The sequence below is a fragment of the Lissotriton vulgaris genome, chromosome 5 (genome assembly GCF_964263255.1).
Source record: "Lissotriton vulgaris chromosome 5, aLisVul1.2, whole genome shotgun sequence".
NCBI lineage: Eukaryota > Metazoa > Chordata > Amphibia > Caudata > Salamandridae > Lissotriton > Lissotriton vulgaris.
Window position 1 is genome coordinate 11,010,256 of NC_141693.1, and position 13,733 is coordinate 11,023,988.

The window sequence follows — 13,733 nt, forward strand, 5'->3', positions numbered from 1 at the left end:
AGAGCTTTGACTGCTACCTTAGCAGGTGTGCTCCTCGGAGGTACCACCTCTGGAAACCTGGTGGCGGGATCCATCACAATCAAGTTTGTCCTGCATTCTGTCCATCAATTATTGTTTTTACATTTGTCACCCCGAGTGGGACGGGTATTCCCAGACGTGGGTCCCGTCCTCTCCATGCCACTGGAGTCAACCTATCCTTGCTGAAGATGTGTGAAAGCCCAAAACCAGTCCTAGGATGCTTGTTTCCAGTCCAGAGAGGACCTGGCCTGGTAGTTTGGGCTGGACTGTTTCCATTGGGCGCAGGGTCAAGACTGATTTGCATATGGCTGGGTTCAAACTGGATTGGCATGGTGAGCATAAAAATGATGGATTTAGGCTCAGATCTCTGTACTGGGGTGAATGTATGACATTGTTCTGCATTCTGTCCATCAATTGTTGTTTTTGCATGATGCAAAGGATGGGTCACACAGACCAACAATGTCATTGCCCGCTCATTGGAATGGTGCTCCTACTGCCCTCTGCAGCACTAGTGGTGCCTTGGTAACTTCTTTAACTCTTTTTATTGACGTAGTCCCCTTACTGATGACAAAAATACATTTACAGTAAAACATATAAAACCATAAATATACATCTCCTTCCCCATACAACTGCAATGCTCAGTAAAAAAAAACAGAAAAACCCCAATCATAATAAATATTTGAAATTATATAAAAAATGTAAAACTACAATAACATAGCCTTTCATTTATCAGAGCTGACAATAAAGGTCAAATGTATTTTGCCATATAAAATTCCGATGAGCTTAAATAAAAATATAAATATTTGGATTGATATTGTAAAAGAGGGTGACATTTATTAAAAATATGTTCCAAATCTTGTGCCCGCAATGACATGAAGGACATGTAGGCTCTTGAACAGGAGTACCTCTTGGAGCTCCTGTAATTGTAGCTACCAGTAGTCAGTCGCCCGTAGGAGAAATATAATTCTTATAATCTTGTGCTCAGTGTCCGTTGTTAGGTGTGGTTGCATTTCAGCTCGGATACTGGAGTGTCTTGGTAAAAACCCCTGTAGCTCTGGCAGTGACCCAGCCACTATGACTGTCCAACTTCTAATATTCACAACTTCAGAATTCTTATATTCCCTCTATATCACTGGCGACCATTGGCACTTTATGCTTTTTGGCGCTATTCCTACTTAAAAATTCATATCTGATTCCCCCACCGGTGTAGCTAGGGGGGTGCGGGCCGTCCGGCCCCGGCAGCACTATTTTTGAGGCGGCCGCAGCACTGGAGGCCCGGTGCGGCCGCAGCGGCCTTTATAATTTATTTGTGAACACAGAGTCCAGACCCAAATAAATTATAAAGGCCGCCGCGGCCGCGACGTGCCTCCAGTGCCGCGGTCCCCAGTGCTTTCAAAATTGCCAAAAGTCCTGCGTTTGTGTGTGGGAGTGGCAGTGCGCTCTGCAGCACCCTGATACCTGCAGTCATGAGGGCGAGCCTGCAGCTATACGCTGTTACAATGTGACAGAAATTCACCGGACATGCGCCTCAGCATGATTAATCACCACGTTCCTGACGTTGTAACGCCGGCGCCACTTGCTACAGGCGGGCGGTCGGGCGGCTAGAGTTAAAATGATACAAAAGGGGGTGGTGATGGACGGAGCATCTGAATCAATCAAACACTCACACCCAGTCAAAAGATCTGGGTTTGATCCATCACCGTTCTTTAGCCCACTCTGCCACCCCAGTTCAGACATGGCTATATGCAAATCAGTCTGACCCTGTGCCTCATGGGAACAGTCCAGCCCGAACTGCCAAGCCATGTCTTCCCTGGACCAGAAACAAGCTTCCGAGGACCGGTTTCTGGCATTCCAGCTGTCTTTAGCCCGGCTTGCCTGAATTCAGTGGCAAAGTGAGCAAGAGACTCACGTCTGAGCATACCCTGCCACACTTATTGCGGCCAAAAGCGGTACAAAAGGGGGTGGTGATGGACGGAGCATCTGAATCAATCAAACACTCACACCCAGTCAAAAGATCTGGGTTTGATCCATCACCGTTCTTTAGCCCACTCTGCCACCCCAGTTCAGACATGGCTATATGCAAATCAGTCTTACCCTGTGCCTCATGGGAACAGTCCAGCCCAAACTGCCAAGCCATGTCTTCCCTGGACCAGAAACAAGCTTCCGAGGACCGGTGTCTGGCATTCCAGCCGTCTTCAGCCTGGCTTGTCTGAATCCAGTGGCAAAGTGAGCAAGGGACTCACGTCTGAGCAACCGGTCCTCTGAAGCTTGTTTCCGGTCCAGGGAAGACATGGCTTGGCAGTTCGGGCTGGACTGTTCCCATAAGGCACAGGGTTAGACTGATTTCCATATAGCCATGTCTGAACTGGGGTGGCAGAGTGGGCTAAAGAACGGTAATGGATTAAACCCAGATCTTTTGACTGGGTGTGAGTGTTTGATTGATTCAGATGCTCCATCCATCACCACCCCCTTTTGTACCGCTTTTGGCCGCCACAAGTGTGGCAGGGTATGCTCAGACGTGAGTCCCTTGCTCACTTTGCCACTGGATTCAAGCAAGCCGGGCTGGAATGCCAGAAAACGGTCCTCGGAAGCTTGTTTCCGGTCCAGGGAAGACATGGCTTGGCAGTTCGGGCTGGACGGTTCCCATGAGGCACAGGGTCAGACTCATTTGCATATGGCCATGTCTGAACTGGGGTGGCAGAGTGGGCTAAAGAACGGTGATGGATTAAACCCTGATCTTTTGACTGGGTGTGAGTGTTTGATTGATTCAGATGCTCCGTCCATCACCACCCCCTTTTGTAGCGCTAGAGTTAAAATGAAGCATAACGCAGCAGGCACTGATTTTATCACTGCGCACAGTGTTAAAATTGCTCTCTGGTAAGCCTAAGTGCGCTCGTGTGATTTCTAAAGCGCAGCACTTCCAGATAGTGGAAAGTGCAGCGCATTGTTTTTTATAATATAAATGTATAAGCTGGCAGGGCAAGGGTTGCTCATTCACACATTTTCCATACTTTCCTCGAAGGCTGGCTGGTGTAGTCGACAGCTTCTCTCTCTCTCTACGGGAGGGTCGGTGCACGGACAAAGGATGAATTGCTGTTCCTCTGCAGCCGGTGTTCGAGAATCGATCATCACCTGTTCACCTCATGACCTCAACACTATCCTGTTCCTGTGCCCTGCCCAGGCAGTCAGAGCCCAACTAGTGCCCCGGACTCACCATGCAAGCGTGAGTCTCGTAGTGAGAGCAGGTGGCACAGATTGAGGATACAGTGCAGGACGCTCGCTGTCTGACTCTTACGAGACAGGCTAACGATCTTGCTGTGACGCGCAGGCAGCTCCTCTCAGTGGATCATTCTATCAAGAGACCACAGCAGGTAAGTCAGATATTAATTTAATAATCCGCTCCTGAAATTCAAAATGTTGTTTAAGAAAATGGTGAGGGGACTCCAGCACAGCATAGCGCCTTGTAAATGGGTACACTAAAGTTGTCTGTGCTGTAAATGCAGGCCATCTCCGAGTTTTGTCTGCACTAATAAATCATCAAAACTGCTAGTTTAGTTAAAGGGTTTAATATCTTTGCCTGAAAGTGGTACTACAGGCAGCATGAGAGTTGCTTAGTCAGAGATAAGGCAGATGATTAATATCCACGCTGGAGAGCTGTCTGTGTCAGACTTTAGCCTCATGGCTGTTTTCACTCACTATTAAGTAGAGCAGAGAGTTTATTTGCGTACTGCAACGAAAGTCTAACAGCATATTGTATTGTAATGAACTGTATTATATGTAGATAGCTCAGTGGGTTCATTCTTTTGTCGCAGAGAACCCTTTGATTTTTGTGTTTCAGCCACACCTGAAGCTGAGGTTGAGGTGGTGGGTGCTGATTATTTAAAAATTAAATAATTGCTTTAAAAGCACATGCTACTGAGTTGGACTTTATTGCTCAAATCAGTGTGATTTCCGAAATGTGTCTGTTTCATGGACTTCATTGCATGATTTTGGCCGCAAGAAGGTGTAGCTCTGACTGTCATACATTTAGTTGTTAAATGTCTTTCGTTTCGTAAATCCACTGAATCTATGAAATTTCTCACATAAGCAATCAGAAACATTAGCAGCTATGCTCAAATTAGTGTAATTTCTGACATTTGTATGATTCCATCGTCTTCACTGCTTCATTTTTCTTGCACGAAAGTGTCACTCATAATCGTTGGAATGTCACTCATAATTTCACAGAAATTATGAAAATGTCACTCGTAGCAATCTGAAACCTTGGCAGCTATGAGGAGTGACACTTTCTCACGGGCAAAATCACTCAATAAAAAGATGAAGGAAACCTATAAATACCAGAAACAGGTGCGAAGCAGCTGATCTTTGTAGCATGCATTTAACCCTAGATGGCTCCAAAAAATCCTGTGGATGCTCCCCACCTCCACACAGAGGACCGTAGTCCAGGCATTGGTAGTCTCCCGCCTGGACTACGGTAATGTCCTCTATCTTGGTGCTGATTCAACAACAGTGAATAAACTCCAGGTCGTCCAGAATGCGTCCGCACTGCTTCTACGTAATGTCCCCCGGAGAACATCCGCCTTTCAGGCCCTTTGCGACCTGCATTGGCTGAGAATAACGAGTAGAATTAAATTCAAGGCCCTATGCCACATTTTTAAGATAAAACAGGGCTCAGCCCCAAGGTACCTACAGGATCTCATTCAGGCTTATAAGCCCAGCCGCTGTCTGAGATCCTCTGGAAAAGGCAATTTCATTGTCCCAAGATTCAAGTTGGTGAAGATGGGCGGCCGCTCCTTCTCTCATCTAGGCACTAAGTCTTGGAATGCCTTGCCCGCGATCCTGAAGTTGGAGACGGATCTTTTTCGCTTCCGTAGGGGATTAAAAACCTGGCTTTTTCAGCAGTGACCAGAGTAGTCTTCTTCAGTAGTCCTCCTAGTAGTTTGTTTGGCAGTTCTTTCTTTCTTTAGTCTGTCCCTTGGCGCCAGGAAACCTATTGCGGGTAGCTATGCGCCTTATAAGTTTAAATAAATAAAATAAATAAATATATGCACAATTTTATGGAGAGTCAAAACTGCTACTAGACAAGTAACTATTGAGCAGGGGCTTTTACAACCATGTCTAAGTCAGTCATCCTGTCTTCCCGCTCAGCCGCAGGTGCCGATGAACCACAAGTAAGAAAATGATCTCTGTCGCAAGACAATAGCCCACTGAGCGGTCTACATTAAATTCAGTTCCTGATGTCCTGATGTCAAGGTACACGAGTCTCATGCAGGAACTTTTATACCCAGGCACACCACCCTGTGTCCCAGCTGAGCCGGAGGTGCGGCTGGACCAAAAGTAAGAAAATAATTGCTGTTAGCGGCAATACTACATGTCTCTCGGACAGGCCCGGTTCTAGAGGGTGGGCCGGGTGGGCCAGGCCCACCCAAACATCAGCCTGGCCCACCCAAACACGAATATTGGCCTTTGCAGCGACATCAAGAAGACAACAGAAATTTTGCACTATAATTTAAAACGTTCCTCTGAACGTGATTTATCACCTCCTTCCAAGAGTTGCGTGATTGGGCCTTGGCTCTCTCACAGGCACTCCCAACCACGCATCTCCTTTGGAAAGGTGAGCTGTGTCCCCACCCACTCGTGTAGGTAGAATAGGGGCATAGTGAAGGGGACAAATTTCTTCTTTGGCACCAGGTGACCTTTGTGTGCTGCATGGATATTTCCTTCTTTTCAGCGCTGGAGAAAAGGAGTTTGTTTATCCTGATTCACCTTTCCTGACCCCCTTCAGCTGCTTATCAGATCAGGCTGCGAGACAGATTTCCAACCCAGCAGGTAAGAGAATGTGTGGCTATTTTTTTAATCTGCAAAGGCACTGCAAGATACATTCTTCATGTACGCTCCGAGAATGTGTGGCTATTTGTTCATATTTTTTAAATCTGTGAGGGCCCAGCTAGACATATACTTTGTGTATGTCATGTATATTTCACTTAAATTATTTGTATCATTTTCATGACTGACTCTGCCACAAATGCAAGACAACAGTACAAATTTACAGATAACTCTGGTGATTAATGGTCCTGCTGGATAAAAATCTTTTGACTGTTTGTAGTTTTGGGATGCAGATAAACTGTAGTTTATGTGGATAGCTCAGAGGGTTACTGCCTTTGTCACAGAGATCCTTTTGTTACTTGCAGTTCAGAAGTTACAGATCTAACATAGGACAGTGACCATGAACTGTATTCAAAGAGCTGCATACAAACTGCGCTGCTTGAATGGTATAATTAGAACTTTTTTGTGTGTTGTGATATAGTTAGAATTTCCCCAGTCTTTAATTATTCTAATGTTGCTATAAAGAATTTGTTTGGGCAAATAAACATTTTTATCAGACAAGACAAACCCTAACCACTGGGGTATGCTTTAAATCCTGAGTTTGTGCTTCTCCAGACCTATCCCTCTTAAAAACATACTGCCCACCAGTATGGATGACGTGATTCCTACACCTGGTTATCCTCATTGGCTTATGTGACATTCCAAATAGGCTTATGTACATATTTGTATGATTCATTGTTTTTGCATAATGTGTGAGTGGTATAAAGTACTGTGAAACCCTACACTACAAGTAGCGCTATACAACAAATGAAAAGCATATGAGAGAGTGCCTACAGAGAGATGATGGGCACTGTTGGAGGGTGGCAATAAGGGCATCCGAGGAGGAAGTGAATATGTGGAGAGTCTATGTAGAGATGAGGGCACTGTTGGAGGGTAGCAGTGAGCTAATCCGAGGAGGAGTTCATGGGGGGCTACGCAGAGATGAGGGGCACTGGTGGAGGGAGGTAGTGGAGAGTCTGAGGAGGAGGTCATGAGGGGAAAGGCTATGGAGAGATAACGGGCACTGTTGGAGGGTGGTAGTAAAGATATTGAGAAAGAGGTCGGTGGTGGGGCACCAATAAAGACTTTCACACCAGCGCTAAAGCTGGCACTGTCATGGCCTTTCTGTTTTTGTTTATTTAAATAGCAGTCGGTCATTAGGGCCACTGTGGAACATATTTTAAAGTGTGTGCTAAGTATATTTACTGGTATATTTAATGTTTTAAGTTTGAGGGGGATTTTACAAATGTTTTTTACCAGGATCCGGATGGTGGCTGATATGGGGCTGGGCCCAATGTCAGCTGTGGGATAAGATGCACAAGAGATGGATGGTAGAAAATGGATAATCAAGGCTGGAAGGGTGGGAGCTGCAGATTCCGGGGGTAGGTGGCATTAGTAATGAAGAGAGATTCTCTCTGAAGGCTGGCAACGTGGGAGACTGAGTAGTGTTACTTGCCTGATACTCCCATCTCAGAAACCTCCTCATCTCATCAAAGGGACCTTACATGGGATGCATTTTAAAAAGAAAAATGAAACGTCTGTTTAATTTTGAAGAGCAGGCAGCTGTCCGGGACCACTGCTTGCTCTTAAAAAATATTTTCACATCCTTTCACAAAGGGTAAGGGCTTCCCTGGCGACCCCTTCCTCTTTCCGAGTGGCTTACCACCTACTTGGAGTAGGTGGTAAACTGCGAGTGTTTTGTGACTTTAATTGTGGTCGCAAAAGAGTGATACATACAAATGCGGCTCACTATTAGAAAGGGACGACCCTTGTTAATACCGTCTTGCAAAATAGCGCTTGTACATGCGAGCAGGGAAGGGCCACATAGGTCCCTGGCTGGGTGGCGTACTGACCAATCACAGCGCTGCTTGCAGCATTGTTATTGGCTTAGAGGAGGAAGCCTGGCTGCCTGCTTCCTGTTTTTTTTTTTAATGAATATTATTAAATTGAACCTCTCCCCACCAGACCTCTGCGCGCGACCCCCCGCCAACCCACCATTCCTCTCCCCCCACCCCCTCACACGAGTCGCGACTGCCGAAGTGGCCCACCCGAATGCACCCTTGGCCCACCCAAATAAAAATTCCTGGAGCCGGGCCTGCTCTCGGACCTCTTTCAAGTGCTCGCCGTCCTTTTTCCCCAGCACCCCCCTCCCAGGGGTGGCAATCTAAGGGATAGCCCCGAGCGCCACAAGCTCTAGCTACGCCTCTGGATTCCCCTTATTGGATTTTTGTCCTTTTGGTGTCATTTGCTAATTACATTTTTGTCTATTTTTTATAATTCATTTAATATTATTATTGTTTTGAATTTTGACTGTATCGCTGTTTTGGTACTGCATAAATACTTTTACATTTTGCCTCTAAGCTGCACCTGTCTGTTCTGTGTCGTCGCCTCCAGAGGGTTGACGCAGGTTAATCTAGTGACTGGAAGGGTTCACCCAGACAAAGATTGTGATAATTACTTGAGGAGGGTACTTAACCCTCCCTACTAATAACTCAATTTCTTACACACGTCATCGCATCAGGTGTTGATGTATGTCCCTAATGTCGCGACCCGCCTTTCTATCGACAGTGAGTGACATGTTAGTGGTGAGGAGTGCCGCCCCTAAAACGCGCCGTGTTTGCATTGCGAACAGTCAAACACCAAGACCCAGAATGCACCAGGGTAAAAAGCCAGCACTTGCTGGAGCAGTCGCACTTGACGGGGACACTGACTGGGCTCCCCAGGAAGCCCTCTAAGCAAGCTTTAATAGAAAGGGGTAAGATCGGTGCTGTTTCTCCTTTAAGGGGTACCTGTTCCACATCACAGCGCCAAGAGGAGGTTTCGTTCAGTGAGCTGGGCACTGTGTGGACGCCCACACCCGCTTAGAACCGCCGTAAACAGCGCTTCGCGTGACAGGGAGTCACTCTCCTGCCGCCCAGCCTCGGGGAGGGGCCACCCAAGCTTTAATATAAAGGGGTGAGATCGGTGCCATTTCTGCTTTAAGTGGTACATATTCCTCGTCACAGCGCCCAGATGCGGTTCAGTTCAGTGAGCTGGGCGCTGTGTGGACGCTCAAACTCGCTCAGAGCCTCCGTAAACAGCGCTCCCCGTGACCGTGAGTCATCTCCTGCCGCCCAGCCTCGGGGAGGGGCCCCCCGCCGTGGTTGTGAGTCCTGGCCTGACTCCTCTCCCTCCTCCTCGCCACATCCCGTTTCACTTTCGCCGTCTCTTCCAGGCTCCTCCGCCGCGAGCTTCACCCGGTGACAGGTGACGGCTGGAGCTCATTGGCTGCCGCCGGTGTGTCTGTGGGAGGCCCCTGGGGAGGGGTGCGTGAGCACCCCTGGGGCAGAGACCCGGGGTGAGGGCTGCAGAGAGGCAGGTAGGGCCGGGGCTGGCACGGATCTGGGGACCCAGGCGCCTCACACCATGCAGGGCCCGGCTGCGGCGGTGCTGCTCGTCATCACCTGTCCTCTCGCTACAGGTGAGCACCCCCTGTACGTGGAGGAGGGGGAGGGGGGCAGGAGTGGGGGTGGTCTACTGCAGGTGAGCACCCCCTGTACCCTGGGGCGGGTGGCGTGCGTGGGTCTCAAGAACCAGACTCTCGTCTGTATATGCCGAGGAGCCAACTCATAAATAGAACTTTTGTAGTTCGGTGGCTCGATCGGTTCATGCACCTGCTGCTGAGGCCGAAGTAGGTTTACTGGTTCCGATTTTTTCAGATCTATTATTGAAGGCGCGTGAGTGCAGGTATGAGAAATGTATTCTTACGAGATAGCCCCGAGGGTTAATGTGCCTGTTGCGGGGCTCTGACTGTGGACACACTACAGCGTCACCCTTCTCTGGGTCCTTCACCGAGGACCCCCACCGGTCATTAATAAGGACATGCCAAGCGTTGACGACTCTCCTCTGTAATAATCTTTCTCTGTAATAATTTAGCGCCTGGACGCCCTGTTAGGCTAGCTGTCACGGTTTTGTACATGTTGTAATCAATTTAAACATTTGAATGGATGCATGATAGCTATTTATAGGGCACTCCCGCACTTGGAACTCGTATCTTTATGCCCTACATGCCCTAGGAGAGCGGACCCCCGTCCCCTCTCCTGCTCGTGTTTACATTCTTGGCTTTTGGACCAGACACATCTGGGGCTGGCTTTGGCTCATCTACTGACACAAGGTGTCATTTCTGACATCCCCACCTTCAAAGCCGGGCCTTGCAACTGCGGTTGGGTATGAAGTCAGTATGTTACAGCCCACGACCTTCAGGTGGAACGGCTGCATGGCAGGACTGACGCGCTGTGTGACCCTCGGCAGGCGCACAACACCCATTGGGCTCACGGGGCTTCACGCCCCCCCCCCCCCCCCCCCCCGTCGTGTGTGTCAGCCCGGGCTGACACGTCTTCGCGGGCTGGCGAGCATCTAATTAGAGCCGCACCGGAGTACTTAACAGGTCTTTAAAGACCATCAATTGTAAATGAGGCCGTGTAAATGTGATTACCCGTTCTTATAGCCACTCTGTCTGTGGTTGGAAGAATTGGCCCCACCCAAAATATATTTCAGCCCCCCCCCCCCCCCCCCACCCCTCCGCCCCCCGAAATTTGGCTCTAGTTGCCCGCCTGACCCTCGGTAAGTTCGAGAGGATGAATGGATCTTTGCTGATCCGTGGACCTGGGCTCAGTCCTGGCAGAGAACACGCAGGAGACGCCACCTGCCTTGCATCACAGGGCGTGTCAAGGAGCAGCCGGGATTCAAAACTGGAAACCCCCAGCTCCTCCCTGGCCGAGCACTCTCAAACCCATCCTGTGGCTCCAGCGAAGACGCCTACCCCCCCACCCCCTTCTGCGGGCCAGGGGCCTCTGGGGACTTTTCCCAGCTCTGGGAAGTCCCTGGAAGTGAAACCGTCTCTTAGTCTGGGCCGCAGGAGGGGGCGGGGCTCCATCTGCTGCCTCTCCTCCTCCGAGGGGAGACCCTCCCTCCGTTCCTGTCTGCACACACAGCTGGCTCCGTGCTTCCGACTGGCTTGAGTGCTTCCGCCTGTCTTGAGTGCTTCCGCCTGGCTTGAGTGCTTCCGCCTGGCTTGAGTGCGATGCTTCTGGCTCTGGTGTAGGGCCTGCCCGGGTTCAGGGACACACACATTATTTATTTATTTATGCATGTAATGCAGTTTTATACAGCTCGAATTTTACCCAAAGGTGTCAGAGCACTTTACAACAAAACAAAGTACATTACAAAAGGTACACACGATGGAATTTACTCACTAACAAGTTACATATGCAAGCACGATTATACAAAAATTAAAGGTGACAACACTAGGTTAATACAGGTATAGAATACATATTTACAAAGTGGACCTCGCGTGAATGCCAAGCGGTGTGAGGGTCTTGACCTGGGTGGAATTATTCCCAGAAGTGTCTTTGGAAGAGAAGAGTTTTAAGATCTATTTTGAAGTCGGATAGAGGCGGCGGTTCGGATGGATGGAGGAGGCGAGTTCCAAACTCTGGCCGCATCACCTGAGACGGATTGAGCCATCGATCTTTCCCTTTTGAAGGAAGGAGGTTCGAGCTGAAAGTTTCCCGCATTGCGTTATGGTCTGGAGCCGCCTGAGATTTTACGTTTATTCGCCAGATGGCGAGGGGTGGAAGTGTGCCGGGCTTTGTGGGTGATACAGGCAGTCTTGTAAATTGACCTTGCTTCGATGGGAAGCCAGCGAAGAGAAAACAGTACTGGTGAGATGTGATAATTTCTTTTGGCTCCAGATACGAAACGAGCGCTGAATGGAGGATGAGTTTTTGAGGGGAAAGGTGGGTTTTGGGGAGGCCAGCAAGGAGAGGGTTGCAGTAGTCCAATCTGGAGAGAACCAACGATTGTACCAACGTTTTTAGGTCTTGCTCAGGAAAGAAATACTGAATGCCCAGAGAAGGCACAGTTGGAAGTGTGCATTCTTGGCGATGGGGTTGCAATGGTAATGTAGGTTGAGCCTTTTGTTTAGGATGATGTCTAGGGATTTGTTGCTTTCAACAATAATATGTTTGTTATTAAGTATGTTCAGATTGTCATCCATGTTGGAACAGGAGGAGGAGAAAGTGAGGCAGAGACAAGAAGAAATTCAGTTTTGGAAGGATTCAGAATTAGATGATGAGATGTCATCCAATCTCGGATGGAGCCGAGAGTGGTGTTGAGGATTGAGATATTGTGTGCAGAAGACGCCTTTAGGTAGATTTGGGTGTCATCAGGTGATAATGGATCCAGTATTTATTTAGGAGATTTCCCAGCGGTTACATGTGAGCGCGAGGATCGAGCCTTGAGTGACGCCTTGTCCTACAGCCTTTGATGTAGAGACAGTTTGCTATTTTGATCATCTGGGATCTGCCCGAGAGGAATGATTCAAACCATTTGAGCAATGTGCCTTCCTTAGTGTTCAGAAGAGCGTTGTGATTAATAGCAGAGGCGCAGCTAGAGCCAAATTTCGGGGTGGGGGCTAAGAAAAAATTTCGGGGGGGGGGCTGAATCTTTAATCAAGAGGCAGAGTGGAGCTGCAGGGCTCTTAGAAGAGGTGAAACAACAGCAAGGCCTCATTAACATGTAAAAGGTCTTTTAAAGACCTGTGAAGTGCTCAGGTGCGGCTGTGTTGAGTGAAACAAGATTGGAATTAGTCAAGAAGGTTGTTGTCCTTGATATGTTGGGAACGTTGCTTCACTGCACAACTTTCTGTGATTGTAGGAAGAAAAGGGAGGTTGGTGGTAGGGCGGAAATTGTGGAGGTCATTCACACCAGCAGAGGGCTTCTTAAGAAGTGGGGTAACCTCTCCTTTTTAAGAGCAACAGGAAGGCAGCCTTGGTTGAGGAAGAAGTTAAACAGACTGGTCCAGTAGGAGAGAGTGTCGATGGCGATGTCATTAGGGATGGGGTCGACAGAATAGTTAGGAGGTTTTCTTTCTAGAATGCTTTTGAGGAGGGCATCTTCAGTGATGATGTCAAAGTTCTGCCACAGGACTATGGATTTGCTGTCCTCAAGGGAGGTAGGATGAGCGATGTGATCAACAAGCGATTTCAGTTTTTCATTGAAGAATAGTTCAACGTACGCTGCTTTCTTGGGGGGGTTGTCAAATTTGTTGGTTGAGGTAGAGATGTTGGCTCTTTTGATAAGGTCAAATAACTTTTTTGGTCTGTTCTTGGCGGAGTCATGGAGGGTTCTGAAGTGCATCACTTTTTCACGGAAGATATGCTTGTGGAAGTGTGATCTCGCATAACAGAGATTGGAGAGATTAATGGTGGAAGGAGATTGTCTCCATTGTTTCTCCAGGTACCTCAAGTTCTTTCTTTCTTCATAGAGGGATTTATTGAACCATGGACGTAAGGAGTGGGCCTTTTCTTTTTACTTTGTAGTGGAGCACCATTATCAATTACAGCTGATAGACTGGTGAGACACTGGGTGGTGAAGTCATTGACACCAGAGTAGGGGTCTAAGATTGGAAGTGAGCTCATAGCTGTGTGGCGCAAAATGTCCAGGTCGATTTTTTTGGTTTTGTGGAAAAAGATAGTAGTTATTTAAGGTTGGCCAAGAGTAACAGAAGGAGATAGGTGCAGAGAGAAGGGGATAAGGAGTGGTCAGACCAGTCTTCTGGTATAGGATCACCAGCAGTTAGCATATCTGCTTTGGAGATGAGGTCAAGAATGAAGCCCTTAGAGTGAGCCGGTTTTGTGTTATGTTGAACAAGATCATTTCTTAAGAGAACAAGCATTTACAATGCAACGGTCTCGCCTTTTCAAAAGTTAGAGCTATGGGCATTGTAAATGACAAACTTTTTATTTATGTGTTGGTTTTGAAAACAGATAAATAAAAGGCATTGTCATTTACAATGCCAATAGCTTAATCTC

At 48.0% G+C, this 13,733-nt stretch overlaps 1 protein-coding gene across 1 annotated transcript in view; it reads left to right on the top strand.

Moving 5' to 3' along the window:
• Nucleotides 1-9,164: 9,164 nt before the first annotated feature.
• The window catches only part of LOC147709984 (class II histocompatibility antigen, M beta 1 chain-like), a 121,232-nt gene continuing 116,663 nt past the window's right edge, over nucleotides 9,165-13,733 (top strand). The window contains exon 1 of the mRNA XM_086920673.1: nucleotides 9,165-9,340. Within this exon, the coding sequence (XP_086776799.1) occupies nucleotides 9,286-9,340 (55 nt within the window). The 5' untranslated portion in view covers nucleotides 9,165-9,285. The remainder of the gene's footprint in view (nucleotides 9,341-13,733) is intronic.